The sequence below is a fragment of the Buceros rhinoceros genome, unplaced genomic scaffold (genome assembly GCF_000710305.1).
Source record: "Buceros rhinoceros silvestris isolate BGI_N320 unplaced genomic scaffold, ASM71030v1 scaffold45319, whole genome shotgun sequence".
NCBI lineage: Eukaryota > Metazoa > Chordata > Aves > Bucerotiformes > Bucerotidae > Buceros > Buceros rhinoceros.
The window spans coordinates 21972-41706 of NW_010434132.1; the positions used below are offsets into that span (position 1 = coordinate 21972).

The 19735-nt window shown below is 37.1% G+C and overlaps 1 protein-coding gene across 1 annotated transcript in view; it reads left to right on the forward strand.

The window, feature by feature from the left end:
* The window catches only part of SSBP2 (single-stranded DNA binding protein 2), a gene marked incomplete at its 5' end in the record, with an annotated part of 49735 nt that overhangs the window by 13815 nt on the left and 16185 nt on the right, over window positions 1-19735 (forward strand). The window contains 7 exons of the mRNA XM_010144323.1: window positions 1352-1411; window positions 4308-4374; window positions 4564-4634; window positions 8466-8533; window positions 13323-13371; window positions 15354-15389; window positions 19401-19455. Coding sequence (XP_010142625.1) covers window positions 1352-1411; window positions 4308-4374; window positions 4564-4634; window positions 8466-8533; window positions 13323-13371; window positions 15354-15389; window positions 19401-19455 — 406 coding nt within the window. The remainder of the gene's footprint in view (window positions 1-1351; window positions 1412-4307; window positions 4375-4563; window positions 4635-8465; window positions 8534-13322; window positions 13372-15353; window positions 15390-19400; window positions 19456-19735) is intronic.

Genomic DNA, 19735 nt, shown 5'->3' on the forward strand with positions numbered 1-19735 from the left:
AATTCCATTTCTGATTATTGGTAAAATAATTTGCTAGCTATTGCTACTATTGATACATGCATTATTAGCATTGATGATCATTGGCATTTTAGTTTATAACACGGTGCTGCTGATGGAGCTGAAATATGCCTTGATTTGTAAAACAGTGGTGTTGATCATAGAGTATTAGTGACCTGCCAGTAGTCCTTAGCTACAGCTGCGCAGATGATGCCTGTGTAGGTGTATTTGTTTTTTTTCCCCCAAAGAGTGGGTTTAAAAAGGCAGCAGCTCATTTGTCATCAGAGATTGCCCCTAGGAAGTCTCAGCAGACCCCTTTTCTTTATCTCTTCCTTGCCCCCAGTGGCAGTGTCTTGAAGAGAAGTGAGCTCCTCTTTCGCAATATAAAGAATTGGGCTTTTTTGTCCTGGTGTTTCCAGTCAAAGAATACTTTCAACTCTCCATTTTCGTCTGGAGTTGTATGCTCATTTGCCAAAATTATCCTCCTTATCATCTGTTCAGTCAAATGTTTGTGCCTTTTTCCTGTAGATCTGACACTTTTCACTAATCTCCCAGCTTTTTAGATGTCTAGATTATTGTCACGCTTTGGGATGGAATCAGCAGAGATGTTAAATGTATTTGCTGGTACTACCATTTGTTTACCATAAGGGGCTGACCTTGTTTGTAGGCTCTGAATTGGTATAGTAGTAGCCAAGAGTCACTAGAACCTCACATGATGCAGGATGGTGCAACAGATCTGTGTAGAAATTTGGGTTTGAGAGAGGAGACTTAGTATGTGAGCATGGAGTTAAATATGGAGAGATGGGAGCAGTGCAACATAGAATTAATTTGGTTAATGGAACCACCAAAGTTCTAAATATTTACGACATAAACTTGAAATCTCTTCCCTCACAGGTTTAATCTTGTATTGTATTTTACTGTATTATTATGAAAAAGTGAATGGAAAGCATTTGTGACGTATGTTGTTCCTTACCTCTTGACCGTCCCAAGAACACTTTTGTTTTCTATTTCAGGGTTCCTATCTTTCCTCCTTCTCCAGTGGAAAGTATAGATGTGTGATTATCTGATATAAATGATTTATTATTGTTTACTGTTAATGCATTAAGTTGTTTATAATCTGAATTCACAGTTGCTGTAACACAGTTTTAAAAAACATAACTTGATAGATGCATTCACTAAGAATCTCTAAATTTATTTACTTTTACTAAACGTTGTGGAATAATACAGTGAACACTCTGTAGAAGTATTTAAGCTGGATGCTTGAGGTGTGAGCCATCAGACCATAAACCCAATGACTTGATGCAGTATTTACAAGCTAAGTTGAATTACTTAGCAGTATTTCTTTTTTTCATAGCCTTTCATGTCTCCTCGGTATCCTGGAGGTCCAAGGCCACCTTTAAGAATACCCAATCAGGTAAGATTTTATCACTGTGGTCCAGGGACATGGTGCAGTGGTGGGAACAAGGAATGTTGTCCTGTTGGCTACAAAATGCACTCGGTCCCTCTCCACCCCATTTTGTCTGACCATTAAATAGTTACTTTGCTGAAGTGTGGCTGTGCCACTCCCAGCTCACTTTCCCATGCTTAATTATACACCTCAAAATTTATTGTGTGTTAAGCCTGTTTGCAGAGGAAGGAAGGTGCCTTGTGTGGTGCTGCATTAACCTCAGCCAGCCAACGCTGCCTGCTCTGAGATGAAGGCAGAATATCCCCATAACTGTTAACACTTTGTAAAGTTTCCTAACTACATCAAACAGTTAGCTCTGAGAATTTTTTTACTAATTCTACGTAAAACACGTCACTCCCTCCTATTCTTTGTTGGATATATGAATTATATTTATTTCATAGTACTGTGGAGATTATTGCTGAGAAAAAGATATCATAAAGTGCTCTATGACTCTTACATACATTATGAGAACTTTATAAAAACATGAATTTTCTCTCATCTCTATCAAAGGTAATGCATGCCATTGTAACAAGGATGAGTAATGAGCTGCTGTTATCAGCAGAGACCTTTATTCACCATCTGTGAAAAGATGGTTCTGGAAGCAGATAGCATTTGTATTTTTAAGTTCTCCATAGTGCAGATAGAGAAAGAGAAGGCAGCTGTCAGCAGATGAAAAGTTCAAGGTAAGCAGACAGAAGAATATCAGTAAAGCTCTGAAAGAAAAACTCTGTAATTTACAATATTGGGAAAGGTTGGCAGAATAGATGGCATGGGTGTTCTGGTCCAACTTAGACTTCCAGGACTGCCTTTCTTGTTGTTCACAGCTTGATGAGGAGACTTTTTTTCCCCAACTTCAGTTCTGGCTATTTTTGGTATCTATACAGTGTCAGTACACTTTTATATCTGTATAGTGTCAACAAAATTGTCTTTAGCAGTGGTACAATATTGCCGGTAAGTATGAAGTGTAAGTTTTAGTGAGCTGGATATATCGGGTGGCAAGACTTCCTCAGGCATTCCTCCACATCAAACGTGATGATGGCTGGGAGCAGGTTAAGTTACCTGTACCATAACTACTTTCTCAGAAGAGAAATGGGTAACTTAATTAACCTTGCTGAACTCGTCAAGGGACAGCGTAAGAGTGCAATGTCATTCCCAATGTAGTTAAATATCTGCTACAGAAATACTGTAACTCAGTACAAAATTTCTTCCTGGTGTTCACACCTTTCATTAGTGTCTTAGCCAAAGATACACCAGTGTTTGGGTTTCACATATCCCTTTGTTTCTCTTTCTATGTTATTGAACGCTGTAAATACTGACAGGTAGAAACCAGATGTGGTGAGTGCTGTGAAACCACTGCCAGCTTGCAGTTTTAGTTTCAGGGTGTTTTTTGTCTGCACATTGTGATATTTTCATTTCAGAGCTGTAATGTTATCACATAATCTCAGCTGAATTACAGCTCTTGCAATTCATTGACACTGTGCCACATTCGTGAATTACAGCTTTTAACAGCACTGCTATTATTTAAGTTACAGTATAGATGGGCAGTGTGTGGAAGTAATAAGCTATTGTAGTGCAGCTTTAGGGCTGAAAATTTTATTAGGCGAAGTCAGTGAAAATCAGTTTAAACTCCTGCTGTAACTATAACTCCATTTCTTAATGCCTTGTGGTGGGGATTGTGTTTCTTTGAGAATGAAGAGTGACATAGGGCATGCATGCACAGCACAGTCCAGTGCTGTGTAAGAGGTACCTGAGATGGATCTAGGCTTTGTAACAAGAAAAGTTAGTACCTACCAAGTGCCACACGAGTGCCCCTAAATTGCCCCTGGTACTCAATCACATCTTAGGAGGTCAGGTCCTACAAGGGTATTTGCCATTGGCAATGTGCAGGTACACTTGTTTTTCTTGAGAAGTTGTATGACATGTTAGAAAGGAACCACAGTCCCTGATGTAATGATCCATAGGATTAAATCTGCATGAGTTAAGTCTTTGGTCATGTGTGCTCCAGCAGCAAATGTCCTCATGTCCTTGTATGTCACCTGCCATCTCTGTCAGAAGTGGCCAGTTCTGGCTTTACTAGTATTTGACACTTCTCCATGCACTTCATGTGGTGTTCTTATGTATCGTCCAGACTGCAAGCCACTGAACTACATGTTAAAACTGTGGTTTAAATGATGGCATCTCTGATTATTTGTTTATTCCATTAATCTTGCAGCGCAGTGCCTTTTGATTGTATTACCTTTGAGCTAATAAAGTGCATCTTAATTTTGAATTTCCTACCTCTCGTGGAAATAAACTGTCTAGTATTTCCAGATAGGTTCCCCTTTGTATATCCAATAATACAGTATTTCTAGGTGAAGAGTAACTTAGCCGTTCCCACAGTATGCAATACCTGTATTGCCTGATAAGATTACAAAAAGAATATCAGTGTCCTCATCCCAACCTCTGAAAGAAAATGTTAAAACTCTAGTTAAAAGGGAAAACTGTAGCAATATAAGTCTTGGATAGATAGCCACATACTCAAGAAAAAGGCAGTGTTTGCCTTGGGACCTCGACCCTTAACAGGAGGTTAAGTAATAGGTAAGCTAAGGGAGGGAGGAATGGTGGTGGTGGGAGCAAACTTATATTTTGGAGATTATTTGTACATAATTCCAGAGAAGTCTAAGAGTTTGTCCATGCAAATGCATTGTCAGGGTCATAGGACATTCAAGACCTTTAGTTTAGTTAGGCACTTAGGATATTTAGGAATGTTAACTCTTCCACACTACTCTTGACTCTGGGAATTCAAAACAAAATATCTGCATTATGTCTTTAACATGAATTTCAAGCATTATATGCTTTCAACATATGGCTTCTGTGCCCGCAGGCACTCGGAGGTGTCCCAGGAAGTCAGCCATTATTGCCTAGCGGGATGGACCCAACACGACAGCAAGGTGAATGAAATAATTATGTGGAGCATTCAGAAGTACTGTCTTCTCAAACTTGCATCTTGCTTTCTGTGTTTCAAGGCTTACTGCAGCTTTGTAAGATTTTTGTTAATCAAAAGGAATGATTTGTTAAAGATGTTTCAGAAGGTGCTTGCGTATTGCATAGTTTTTTAAGTCACATAACTTTATTTGCAGGGCATCCAAACATGGGTGGGCCAATGCAGAGAATGACTCCTCCAAGAGGAATGGTTCCATTAGGACCACAGGTACCTTCCACAGTTAGATACTGATTTTTATCAAAAGGCCTGTATTTATACTATCTTACTCTGGTTTTTCATTTTCTGGTTTCCTTGAAGATGACCAGGACTTGATCTTCTAATCCCATTTTAAAATAAACTTCCTGTTTTATGAAAATTAATTCTGAGTTGAAGCTGTTCAAAGTCTAAAAATGAAAATACCAGTCATTTTAATTGAGATTTGGAATTAAAAGAGGAATATTTTAACTTGTTTATTTCAGAAAAATTATGTTTGCCCTACAGCCAGTGTATGTTATAATCAAAGGCTGACATTTGTAAAGGAAGCCAAGGATCAAGTAGGTGTATCCTCATCTTCCCAACCTAATTGATTATGCTGTTTAGAAGGAAAGGATTAATACTTCTTAAACGAACTCTGTGTACCAAAAATACCCCAAAAATTCTGTAGAGTTTTTCTTTCACCCAGTAGGGATCTAGAATTTTGGTGAGTGTTAGAGAGATTTTAATTTAAGATGAGAAGTTCATTCTGCCATTTCTCAATCTTGTCAATTCCAAGCATCTATCTGGCTCTGCTTTTGAGGAGCGAAGCAACCCTGGATTGCAAGAATCAGCCTTCTTCATGGTGCTGACCTGGTCATAATTTTTCATAAGCTCTTTCCATAAAAGTGTGGAAATATGAGTTGATATTTGTCAGTGTTACATTTCAACAGAAAACTAAGGTAGAAGACAACTCTAATGCATACCTGAAATACGAATCCCAAAGATCATTCTGTATTTTGTCAGTGCTCTCAGTGTGAGAGACTTTAGGAGGCGGTGTTTCATACCGCTGTCACCAGTGTCTTGTATTACAGCATGGTTGTTGTGCTCACACTTTGCATTTTTACTTCCCCCGTTTTAGATGGTCTCTCTAGTAACCTCTTTGTTCCTCAGAATAACAACTGCATTGGAAATGATTAAATAGCTTTGCCTTTCAAATCTGGTCATAACTGTTTTTACAATTTTGGGTCATCTTATTAGAAACCAGTTGTGCAGTTTTACACAACATCTGCTGTGTGACCAACAAACCCTTATTAAATAAATTTATTATGTTTTCTGTAGCACTGAAGTACATTTACCACTTGCCTTTTGGAGGTAGAAAGAGGAGCTTTGCAATGCTGCCATATGAGATTGAGCAGATATTTTGTGCAAAATCATTAGTCACAGCAAGCAAATCTCATGCCAGTTTTTATAATTTTTCTGGTTTTGCTGTCTCTTAAAATCCAGTGTTTTTGTAAGGTTCTTCTTTCTTTACTGAATGTCCTCTTAAAATGGGGAAACGTAGCTAATCTACACAAAATATAAGTCCACAAAGCAGTCTTTTCTATTGGATCATCACCTATCTGTGTATCTGGCATTTAGGATCTTCTCAGAATGCAGTTCTAGAACCAAATTTGGTGAATCTTTCACACCTACTTTCAACATGCTCTTGATGCAGTGCCGTAATGTTGACCGAGGCGTGCCTGTAGCGGGAGGGGAGGCCCTTCTGCCTCGCTACACAGGCAGTCAACTTGCACAACGCTTAATATGCTGATGTAGAAAAGCTTATGTCCAGTATAGCATCCATATGCTTGAAAACTTACAGAACATTTACTTCAGTTTTGCATTTTATGTTCCTAGACTGTTTCAAATTAAATAATGTGAAGCAAAAAGCAGTGGATGATTGCAAATGCTTGACAATGTGACAAGCTCCAAAGAGTTAGGTTCAGGTTTTTCTCAAGCTGTACTTACGCTAGCTGAACAGGGTATAACCTCCAGTCTGTGACCGCTGCTTCTCTCCATCCTTCATATCTGCTGGTGAGCTTCCCGCATGCTCCCTAATGCTTTTTAGTCAAAAAGAATGGGGTCACCTTAAATATTTATGGATAAAGTCTTGGCAAATCTAGCTAATTTTTGCCACCTGATGTTAGAGAGCACTTACTAAGAGCTACCCAAAAACCGGCGGTGGTTGTGACTTTGGGTAAGAAGCTGTAAGGAACAAATTGGGGCACTAACTTCTGCAGGCACCATAGCTGCAGCTGAAGGAACTTGTATATTGGTAGCCTTAATGAAAGCATTCTTATTTTAGGACGAAGGAGTACGTTTGATTAGAATTAGCAGTAATTACAGTTAGAAGTACATTTGATTAGGATAATTCCAGTCTGCAGGATTCCATAGAGATCTTTATCTCCAGTCCACACAAACAATTCCTGAATTAAAATAAAGAAGGGAGATAGATACCAGACAGGCCAAATAGGGAGAATGGCTCAGTCCTTGACATGAAGATGGAAAAAAGAAATAAAAGATACAGAACTGCTGTTTTGTTATAGTCAGACTGTGTTGTCTTCCAGATCCAGTAGTGCCAAGTTACTATTACAAGGGGATGTTACTGTGCCCAGCTGCTTCAACCACCCACAAGTTACTGCCCTACAGTTCTGATAGAGGAGTTGCTGAGGCAAAATTATCTAATCTAGGTTAAACTGGAGATTTTGGTTAATCTGGCTTTTGCCTAAGATTGTGCACAAGTTGGTCTACCAGCTGCACACGGAAAGGCAGGAGTGAGTAGTGACCAATGACCAGCATCTTCGGATGGCACTGTTGGGTCTGGAGGAGGACAGCTGTTTGCAGCCACGGGTTGTATTCTTGAAAACCAGCTGTCGAGGGGACGCTTTCAAGATTGTTAACAAGAAAATGTTTAGTCTGGGGGTTTTGTTTGCAGCAACAGAACCTCCTCTCCCAGTTATAGCTCAGTTCTAGGTAACTAATGTGTCTTATCAGTCAAAGTATAAACAGCACCAGACCCACAGTTTGAATATCACTGTTTGATTTCCCCCATGTAATCATGACATCACGTTTATACAGTTTTGTGAATTGGACCAATAGAGAACACCCGTAAACCTGAGTCATGTAGGTTTTGCAGTTCATACTGTACTGTACGTGTAATAAAGAGTATCAGTTTTATTATTGGGAAATAGACTGCAGCAATGAGCTAAAATTTTTTAAGTAAATTGGTTTTTTGTCTTCCCTTCCTTCCGAAATACACAGCTGTTTATTTTAGAGAATTTGCTATTATACATTCATTTGAAACAGCAGAAAAATTTAGCAGCAGTAACACAGATTAGGGAGTGCCTTATGATTGTGAGGTGAGACAGACTGTTCTGCTTGTATTCCTCTGAAGAAAAATGGATATAATTCAGTTTTTCATGTAAATAGTAGAGTTAAACTTTTGTCATTTCAGGGCATAAACTCAGATTTTATAGGCACTGATCAATTCATTATCATATTAAATACTTTCCGTATTAGTTACCATAGACTTACTAGAAGTGACTGATTAGAAAAGCAATGTAATGGTTATGCTGTATGTTATAAAAGAGATAGCATGTGGTATCATTTTGTACAAGCATTTATTGATAGCCTAGCAAAATCTAATTTTAGAAGAATTATGTTTAAATTCCATAGTGTAGAAATCTTGGAATCTAAGTCAAGGATTCTGATTTTGAATGAGCTCCTTTGCTATAAAAGTTGAATATATTTAACATACCTGCCCTTTGCTGGCCATTGACTTGACCTCTATATGTGTAAATAATTTCTCCTGAAATATTTTAAGTATTCTTAGTCTATTTCTATTGTTCATAATTCTTTCTCCTTGGGGTTAACAATATTGTTTTTTGAAGTCAACAATGGAAACTCCTGAAAGCATGAATTACTTTGGCCTATCCAGTCAGCAGTTATTTAGGGATATCATTAACCTACTGTCCTTTCTTTCCCCCTCCTCTTTGGTTTTGTTTTTTTGTTTTGTGGTAGTCTGACCCTTGGTTGTCATTGCAGAACTATGGAGGTGCAATGAGACCCCCACTGAATGCTTTAGGTGGCCCGGGGATGCCTGGAATGAACATGTAAGCACAATAATAAAATCTTATAATATTTAGAAAAATTATTATTTCATTGTAGAAGAAACATTTGGGATACGTAAGGATAACATGCTTTGATAAGTAACATGCTTTGATGACTCGTAACTGCAATTTAAAGAAGTACGCTACAGTAGTTTCCTCCTCATGCATGCATCTCTTACAGGTGCCTTTGCTGTCCCTGCAAGTCTGTACAAATAGCCAGTTTCTTCCACAGGTCAAAGTTCAAATACTGGAAATATTTTGTCAGTATAGTCAATGATATATTCTTGTATGCATTTTTGTTCAATGATGTTGTTTACATTTTTGTTTTTACTTTACTGATTAAGCATTTTGTAAAGAATGGTGCAGGTATGGTTCTCTTCTGCCAAATAAAGAAGAATTAATTTTAGCAAAATAAAACCATTGTCTGGAAATATTTATAAAAAAAGGAAAAGACATATTTGAAAGAAGAACTGTGGATAATTCTCTCTCTGTTGCTGTATTTATTTCCGTAACTACATTTATTTTCACTCTAAAGAAGAATGTTACGGATATGAGTGTCAGGTTTTCAGTGTTTCTGTGTACTCCTGGGATTGAATTATCAGTTGGTCAAAACTGATGTAGACTGAGTTCATTTAAGCTATCCTGATTTATTTCTGGCATGGATTTAGTCATGGCAATGTATTATTCCTTTTATACCTGTAGACAACCCCTCTTCCTAAGCGTGTAGAAAAAATTCAGATGTGAAAGTAGTGTATCTAGAGTAGACTAGATTTGAGCTGAGGATTTTAGCACAGCAAGTCGCAGAAATGTGAGCAGTCTTCTGTAGTTTAGGTAACTCTTTTGCTTGCTTGAAGTTGCTTGCTTGATTAGCAAACCTGGAAAATAAGATAAGGTGAAGCAGTCACTATGAAGTAGGTAACCGTAGCCGTCTCCATACTTTTCCAGGCATATACTGCGCTTCTTTACATTTCTTACAAACTCTTTTTTACTCCAGGTCAGCTGAAAGTGGGAACAGAATACTCTTTCTGGTTTTGAAGAAGACTTCATATTGTCCCTTTGCTTATTACAATGCACTTTAAACCCTCCGTTATTGCATGCCTGATTACATGAATAATTTTTTGCCATCAAACTGAATGTTTTCTTTCCTTTGCCAAATGGGGGAAAATAAAAGGGTTACTACGGTCTATGTTTCTTCTAGTTGTATTTCCAGGACATCAGCAGGTTTTCTAACTGTAAAGTTACTGCTGTCAAAGTTGTCCTTACAATGAAATCTTAGTGAAGACTCGTTGTCTGTTCAATTCCTGCATTTGAGATCAGTCAGAGTGCATCCAAGGATAACCTGCGGGCAGTGGCAGTAGATGGGGCCTAGCAGTGCTAAATGTGTTCTTTGTATTATCCCTTATGATTTGTCTAATGCACAGTGCTAAGAAATAACAACGTAAGTAATTTAGTGTACTTACGTTTCTAAGAAACAGGATAATTATACATAAGGCTATTGCTTTATAGTAATGTACATTTGTCTTTACATAGCTGTATCTTTTTTTTACATGAAAGTTTTTCAGTCTTCTATTCAGTGGTTTGGGATTTTAGGCAACATTAAAATATAAAAATGTGTATTCTACAAAAACAGTTGCTATTTAAAATCCAGCTTTTTCTCCTCAGAAAGCACAAAAGGAAGCTGGTTTGGTTAACAGCAGAATATCTGCTGAATATAATTTTACGTTTTTCTGGATGAAAAGTGTTCTTTATTGTCCAAAATGGTAACAACCAGCTTGAGAGTCCACAGACTCTATTTCAGGCCAGGAGCATATACTCCGCAAATGTAGCACTGCTAAATAATAGCTTGCTCTGTCATAACTGTCTATCAGATTTCTCTTTGAAACAGCTGGTACATATCCTGTGTTCTTATGCAAAATATTTTTTTAAGTTGAAGCTTGGTGTATGTAGCCATTTTTTAGCAAAATTTTATCTGTTTGTGGAAAAATGCCCTCTTTGGAACAAAATGGCAAATTTCAGGGAGCAGCATTACATTTTGCTGGCACTTTCTAATGGCCTGTGTGACTTGCAGTGCAGTGATTTTGGTTTTTTAACTTCAGTTCACAAACTTGTGTCTAGATGCTTAATTTATTTCCTCATTGAATATATTTGCCCCTTGGGAAGCTGAAGTTTTAGACTTTATTTTTTCAAGAACTAGGATCAATGGTATAGAACTAACTTTAAGGATAAATGCAGCTGCTCTTAGTCATAGAGGCAGATACTGCATAAACTACTCTGTTTTGGAATTGATGCTTTGATAATTACGTTTTATGACTCTGTTGAAGCTTCCAAAATAAACATTTAATAAAGTGCAAAAACCTGCTTGCATTGCATTGAAAAAAATCACAGGTAGCTTTTTTTAATGTGTGTTTTATAAGCTAACAGCCTTTGGCTCCACACAAACCATATGGCTTTCCAGCGTAATCTGCCACAGTGATTTCTGAGTGTATACTTAGAGCTGTCCATGGCTTCCAGTAAATTTCAAATTCCAACAGCTTTTTAGATAAAAGGTGAGTTTCCCAGTCTCCTGTAAGGCCTGTCTATGTTTACATGTTGCTGTGGCTTAACTCAGTCTTGTGTCTGAGTCAGCTTTTTAGTATCTCTCTAGTTCAGGTAATCTGCAGTGTTGACACAGCTATTTTCCATTCAATACTTTCTTGCTAGATGTATTTGTGTTACTTAATGTCACAAAAACAAGTGCAGCATTTTAGGGTGAAAACAGGCTTCCAGTGTTGTTACAGATACTTCGGATTCCTCTGAAAAAGAGGATCCAATAAACCAAATATGGTACATAAAAAAAAGAGCAAGAAATTGATGAGTATTTGACCTTGGGAGCATGAGTACTGTGAGTCCCTTTCTTTGCTTTGCCTCCCCTCCTTCCAATGGATAAGGTGGAAAAGACCCTCACCTACATTCCTGTTTCCCAACTTTCCAAAAATAATGTGAGTGAAAATTAAAAAAAATTCACTTGATTTATCTGAGTTGATTGTTTCATCTAACTTCTTTATAGTTTCATCAATAATACATATATTTAAAAAAATTCAGTATTAAAATCCCTTAGGCAACATATCTACTTAATACTTCTTAGTTTTGCAAGACTTGAAAATAGATAGAAAACTTCCTGAACTGATTAATAAAGCCTGCTTTCTTCTCTATATTTAAATCACCCTCCCATTCTGATAAGCTGTGGTGACTAATGTTGCTTTTCAAAAGCTAATGAGATCAGAATGCCATTTTAAATGCACAAGTTTTGTTGTCTGCTCTGCCTCTCAGTTGTCAGGGCCTTCAGAAAGTGATTTTAACTTATTTATAAGTATCTAGGAGTTCTTAATGGTCCCAGGAATAATTACGGCTATTGAAATACTGTAACTGTAAATGCGGAGCTTTTACTTTTCGTATGGCTTAGTTCCCTCAAGACTGTTAAAAGATGAAGCCCACCCACCAAGCTACTTTACTGAGCACAAATAAGAGTGGGGAACTTGAAATAACAGCAAGAGTTGTGAGAAAAACTCTGGACGGTTTTTCCTTTTTTCCTTTCCCCATTCTCTTCTGCTTTTAGTAACTCTGATGTCAGAGTTAGCTTTCTCCCGCTGGGCAGCTGCCACTTAATCCTGTATACACCATTTGGGCCAAGCGTAAAGAGCATGTCTGAAAAGTTTTCTATCTCCATTATGCCTGCTGTATGATAGATTTCATGTTTCTGTGACTTCTTTGGAGATAATGTAGTCTTAGTCAAGTGGCAAACTGTTTTTGGAAACATATCTAAACATATGTTTATATATTAAATGTATGTTTATATATGTTTAGATATATGTTTTCAGTTTTTTATACATGAGACTTGTTATTATTATCAGATACAGGTTATAGTGACATGTTTTCTGTGACTTATTCTTATAAAAAATAGCATTTATTAAGTAATATCATCACTTTCACTAATGGCACCTTACTATAATTGCAGTATTCTAGATCCCTACTCAATAAATGCATGCATCCTCAATTCTTCAGGAAGGTACTTAATTATGTAAGCAACAGTACAGATTCTATTACTGAAATTACACTTATATTTTAGTACCTTTCTGCCTTCATCTGTACTGTAAGTAGACTTCTGTGGAACATGTGATACTTCCAAATATTTAAAAAAAAGGTTAACAGAGTACAAGGAAAAACACTCCTCGTGAGAACTTAAAAGAATTTGGGAATTTGTTTTTTACTCTTTGCAACACTTTTGCAGCACATTAAAGTGTTGCCTTGATGTAGCACAGAGTTAAATTCTCCATGAACAGAGGAAAACACTTCAAGAGACACAGATTTGCAATGTCTTTCAATTTATTCCATTGAGAATACAAAAGGGGAATACCTGGCACTTCTAAATTTCCAAGTGTTTGGGATGCAAAACAGTGCTGTCTCCACTGTAGCCTCTGGCAGTGTGGCTGCTGGGGAAGGACTCCTCACTGGTGCCATTCTGGCAGGTCCTGTCCTGAAAAGTACAGAAGTACTGGAACTGAAGTGTCCTAAATGTGAGTGGCAGGATTATAAAATAAATTATCTTTATAAACTGAGTAAATGATAATGGTAGTGCAACAATGAGGATTTTGCAATAGCATTATAACTTAGTGTATTTATGATTTATAAACACACTTTATGTTGAAAAAAGCCATCTTTTCTTACCGAGAAACAAGTTGTTTTGATTTGCTTTGTCAGAGCTGGCCAGAAGATAGGGATTGTTCTGTGTCTCATCTTTCATCTTCTATTACAGGGGTCCTGGGGGTGGTAGACCTTGGCCAAACCCAACCAATGCCAATTCTGTAAGTAAATACTTAAGATATATTAGACATCATCGTATATTTAGGGTAGTATTTCTCATCAGTATACCAGGAAAATAATTCCACTTCATTCAAGAAAGAAAATACTGAATGCTTTATGTTTTTCCTCATAACTCTACTGCAGAGCAGATACAGAGAGGAGCACATCTGGACAGAGAGCTCATTGACCTGCAAATCTCCAGCTCTGTTCGTAATCACACAACAGCTCTGCCTCTCCACATCAGTTTTAGCATTTCTATAACACCAAGTTTATCCTACAGTATACTCAAAATACATTTTACCTTCCTTTAGCACAAGTAAGATGAGTAAGTTCAATGCTATCTGGCCAGCAAAGCTCCATAGAAATCACAGCTTGTTGAGATACAGGTTAATGTGTGCTCACATATTTTACATACCAAAAGCACATTTGCTGCTCTTAACTCTGTGGAAACATAGCTCAATTGCTTGCAAGACGTCAGCCATTTTTACATCTTTTGTAAAAAGCACTGCACTTTTGAATTTCATGGCAACAACTACAAAATGAGGTAGTCTAATAGCTTGGAGGAGGAGGACGTCACTGGTGAGGCATCCCACATGAACAACAGTGTTTGGTATTTCTTTGCAAAACACAAAGGTAAAGTTTTCATTTTAATTCAGTGATTTTACAAAATTAGTGTAAAAATGTGTCCCTTTTTAGCATTTGCAGTTGGGTAAGATGAGTCTGACTTAAGATACCAGACTGGTTCTTTCTGTTGTTCTCAGTTTTGATTTCTTAATCCTACTAATGGCAATTGGAGGGGAAAAAAGAGCTGAAAATCTTTCTCATTTTCTCTTACATGTACTCAAGTAAAAAAGGATGTTAGGATATTCCAACTGATAGTTGGAATTTTTTCGTTCTATGAAATTAATTGAGAAGTCCAGTAATAGATATATTTGTAAAATGAGTTGGCAGATGAGTTGTCTACAATCATGTAAGATGCTTGTGCTACAAAATAATTTTGTATTTTGTCAGTACAGCTGCTTTATTCTTACATCATCCTCCTATAATAGCATTGGTCCATGCTTCTTTAGAGAGAATAATTGCAGAGGGTATCATGAAGAAGAAAAACAGATTACTCACAGGCAACTGGATTTCTCCAGATACCCTCTGTAACAGATACCACAATTTAATTTGAAATGAGAATAGAATACTGTCCTTTTTTTAAAAAAACAAACAAACGCACAACATAATGCAAAAAATTAAAATCACTATCTTCCAGGGTGAAAGATATAAGAAAGCAGCTTTTCCTTTTATGGTCAGGATTTTAGTCAAGATTAAATATTTATAAGAACATCCAGATTCAGTCCGTGCTTGGGATGACTCTGAAGTCTTATTGACTTAAATGCAAGTATATGCTGTTTTAAGTTTATAAACATTATAAAAAAACCCCTTATCTTAATAATCTCATAGTTTAACTTTTTTTTAGACTGCAAGTCTTTGCAAACCTTATTGTACTACCCACAATAAGAATATGAAGACTCTTGTAATAGATGCCAGAACTGGACTGGTACTAGACCTTGTAACTGGGTATTGTAAAAAATTGATGCTGGCTGTTTAAAATTCAAGCCTTGTGTATGAAACGATGGAGAGCAGGTATCAGACCTCAGCCTACAGACATTTGAATATGTGCATTTTGTTATTCATATTAATTTCATTAGAGTGGCTACCAGGGCACAGTGATCTTAAATGGAAGTATTTTTATTTTAAGTATTGGGTATTAAATTTGTTTTGCATCTATATTGCTAGTTTTGGACCTGAATGTACTTATCACAAGTTGTTGAAAAGAAGAGGTGTTTGTTTTGTCAACAGTAGCATTTTTCTGTAATGTTGTATCTTTGAAATATATTTAACAAATAAGCATTAACCTGCAACTGCACATAAATACATGTATGGACTCCATCTCACTGCAGAAGAAATTACTCTTTTGTTTCCGTTGATATTACAGATACCTTATTCTTCAGCATCTCCTGGGAACTATGTAGTAAGTATACTTGTGTGTGTTTGCTTATTAGAATAGATGTCACATTTTATTTAGGCAAAGCAATAGCTGTCCAGATGTTTAGAACAACCCTTGTGTACCGGTGGAGAACTGAACATCTGTTCTGTACTTAGATTTTTTTCTGCTATCTATGGTGCATGTGTTGATGTTCATTACTAGAATCATTATCAGTCTGGTCAACATTGCCCAGAATGCTCTTTTAATTCAGCAAACATTTATATAAACCAATACCGTATATTATTTTCAACATTAAAGCACAAATAAAACTCAACTTTCTTGGTGAAATAATGTTGGTTTTGACTTTCTGAACTTCAGGAAAAACGGCATTTGAAATTGTAGAAAAAGCTTTTATCTCCCAAAGATATACAAATGGGTCCTTGTTGTTGCTGCTGTACCCAGATTGTTTGTACTTCTGATGTACTCGGCTAAGGCATCTAAGTTTCATCTGTTTTTATGACATGCTTAGTACCGGTGTCACAGGGTAATGAGGGAGAATTTTATACTTCTCTTTATTTTACCTCTTTTTTGATATTTCATGTTTTATCACCTGAAGATTAGACAACTTCAGGGCCTTGGCTTTAACCAGCATAAAACCTAAAGGTAGTTCAGAATGTGGAAATAGCAGGTCCTTTGCTGTGAAGACAGTATACCAGCGTTTTTTTCCATGCTCGTGCTGTTTATAGGTTTCTCTGGCTTTTCGTCTTCGTAAGAGAGATGATCCTGCAGTTAAAGCTGAAGGATGAATTCAAGGATGATCTTGTTTAGTTTAGACAAAAGCAATTTCTTTTGTCCTTTATTTAGACAATTAGCTGTGGAAAAGGTTAATGTTTCTCCTGAGTGCCCATATCTGTACTACTCATTTTGCTACATGTTTAGAGGAAACAATCCATATCTGCTGATCTCCAAACCAGTTCTTTTAATTTATCTCTATTGGGAAGAGATTTTGTTCGATTTGCCTCAATTTTGCAGATTTATTTTTAATGTTTGACTTCATATTCTTGTTTTTTAAAAGTATGAAGTCCTGAGAAACTAGAAATAGAGATACTAGAGAAAATTATTTTAAAGAAGCAAACCTAAGTAAAATGCAAGTTGTAATAGTAGACTCTATTGGTGTACTGACATCAAGCCAAAGGTCAGACGGGATAAATGACTTGGACAAAGAGGGCATCACCATGTTTCAGTGTATAAATAGAGGAGGAGGAGTAAGAGTCAAGAGATGATTTTACCTCTTTCAGTGACGATGAGACTGGTGCTGGAATGTTGCATGTAATGGGCAGCACTGAAGGGAAATCCAAAGATACACAAAGATGCTAGAATGAGACAGATGAAAGACAGAAGTATTGGGGAAAATGCCTGAGCCTCTGATCAGATGTGCTCTGTGAACTCCATCTGTGCCTGTGGGAAAGGTCGCAGTCTGATTTCTTGTCCTCGCTCCTCTGCTGAAGGTTACCACTCAGGTCTGTCACTGGAGTTCCTTGGATGAGTGACCCTCTTCATCCAAACCAACTGAAGCTGACCAAAGCATTTAAAAAAACAGGTCACTGCCAAAGCACTTCAGTTGACCCAAAGTAAGTTGAGGGACATTCACGGAAGGAGCACCAAGCAGGGCTGAGGCTGACGCTAGCAGAGGATAGCGGTGAAGCAGCTGTGGCAGGCCAAGGGTTGAAATCTCCTGCCAGCATAAATGCTTGCACAGTGCAAGTCTTGTCTGATGCTGAGAAACTAGTCTTGCTTCAGAAAGGCTCACCATATTGCAAACAGTAGCTTCCAAGAGAGCAAGCATCTGGGGACAAGATGAGGGGTGGAGAGCTCTTAAAGCAGCTTTTTAGCCAAAGAGTATGTGTTCTGGAACTACAGGCTTTGAGAGCTTAGCCTGGTTAGTTTATCAGACAGTTTCTGAGAAATAATTCCATTACATATTAATATATATGCTCAGAGTTAAAATAGTCAATACCAAGAGGCTTTCTAAGAGAAGAAAGTATGCAATGAGAGTAAATGCAAATTTAAAATTAGATGCAAAAGTTAGTAGTGAAGATAAGTAACTTTTCTAGTACAAGCCCAGTTAGTGGCTTCTACACTCTTTATGTGATGCTGAAAAATACATGTAAACTTAAAAAAATCAGTGAGGTTAGTGCACAAGTATGAAATGTCATATATGATAAAATGTCATAGCCTGTGATGCCTCGAGGGTCATCTATGTGATCCAGAGGTCCTTTTGAATTTGGAGTCTGTAGTTCTGCAGCTGCAGTGGGGGAATTTCTCACTGCTAGGGGCTGAATAGGCCTTTCAGACAGTTTTGGCAAGCGCACTCCTAACACATTCATTTTTGGTTCAATGTTAATTTAGTAGAGAAAAAGGCTATTTGGATGCTGGTAGTATGAAATGAAGTTGTGATTATGCCTTGATTTTCGTAAGCTGATCTGTAGGTTTCATGGTCGAGCAATGCTCCATGTGTTGTTCTAGCACACTTTATGAAAGATTCTTGGTGACCTTGCTTAGGTCCCAAGCTAAAGAACCGGTAGGTGATAAGGATGTAGAGGGATGCATATATGTTGACTGACTGCAGGGATGTGCTGCTGCTTCTGGGTGAAAGATTTGTGTTTCATCTAGAGTTGCTGAAGTTGATCACTGGATAGCAGACAGAGATGCTCCCCCATGCAAGTATTTTTACTTGTACAAACCTGCAGAGGAGCAGTATCAATCAGAAAGCTGATACATTACTGAGTTCGATTGCCTTGAAATAGTTCTTGCTGACATATCGTTGCTAAATGTTTTGTAAGAAATGTAATTCTAAGTAGCCCATGTGTTAAATCGAAGACCAATTTTCTGTCTCCTTCCAAAATACCTCAGTGAATTATGGCAAATCTCAGCAATGCCCTTGTAAGCAGAGAGGAACGACCAAACCTTTATATTCAGTGCCACTGCAAAAATATTTCCCTCTGGAACAGTATATCTGCTATTTTAAAACATAACAGAAGAGATAAAAATCTAGTAGTCATATGGGAAGGAAAATAATCATCTCTTTCTAGCATTCTGTATATTTTTTATTATGTAAAGTCAATACTGATTGGCAGTTTTTCGTATTACGTAGAAATATTAGTGGATCCACAAACACAGGAAACAAGAAGTTGTTTCTGTTCTCAATGAACAATTAGGAAGTTTCAAATAAAATTATTGGAGAAACTCTTAAACAATCTTAAAAAACTTGTTTAACAACCAGACCAGTCTGTGTGCAGTTCTTAGTCATAAACAGATTTGTAACACAGAAACACCTGAAAATAAGAAAACAGATGTTCCTTGATGGTTTGGTTTGTTGTTTGCTTGGGATTTTTTCATCTTTGATTTAGCAGTCTAGGCAAGTGATGTGACTGTACCCAGCATTATCCTGACTTTTTAAATCCATTTGTCATTAATTTGAGAAGAACTGGTTTTTTAAAAAATTGTAGGCTATTTTAGAACTAAGATGCCTATAGAATTGAGATACCATGTGTCTGCCTAAAAAAAAACCGATTAGGCTCTTCTGTCCCCATAGGACAAAACCCCTTTGTTTTATGCTTAGCAAATGCTGGTCACTCTACTATTGGCTGTGAACAGAGTACAACAAAACAGAAATGAAAGATGAACAAACAGTGCTAATAAAAATAGGTTGAGGAAATTAAATATAATTGTCTTAGGCCCTGCTTCAAGTATTTCTCTTGTCTGACTCACAGCATGACACAGTTATTGACTAATGGATATTTTTGGGTCTGTATACCTACGAACATCAGAAGTATGTGCCAGAGCTTGCTGACCAATTACCTTATCTTAATCTGTGATGAGCTGTTCCAGTAGCTTATAAGAAAAATGTGCATGTTTTCACCAAACACATTGACATTGATGTTCTCGATAGTGGATTTTTTTTGTTGTTTTTTTTTTCCTGTTTTGTACTGTGTTTATTTTTTACTGCAGTATTTTTTTCCTTAAGTGCTAACTGATGTTTTCTACTCTCTCTAGGGTCCTCCAGGAGGTGGAGGGCCACCAGGAACACCTATCATGCCTAGTCCTGCAGGTATTGAAATATACTCAGAAATAATAAACAAAAATTATAAGGGACTTTAGGAAGTACACAAATAATTTTTCAGATTTTGATTTTCATAAAGAATCAGATAATGGTCACTTATTTGGTTCAAAATTTCTGTATCAGATTTTTTATGAGCTTTCACTTTCTCTCCCAGCTAAGTTACTTTGTCTCTCTGTTCAGGGCAATTAATTTCTCTGGCCTTTGAGCTCATCTTTTCTTGCACAGTTTCAGCAATAGCAAGTTAAGAATGGAAGACAACACAGTCTTC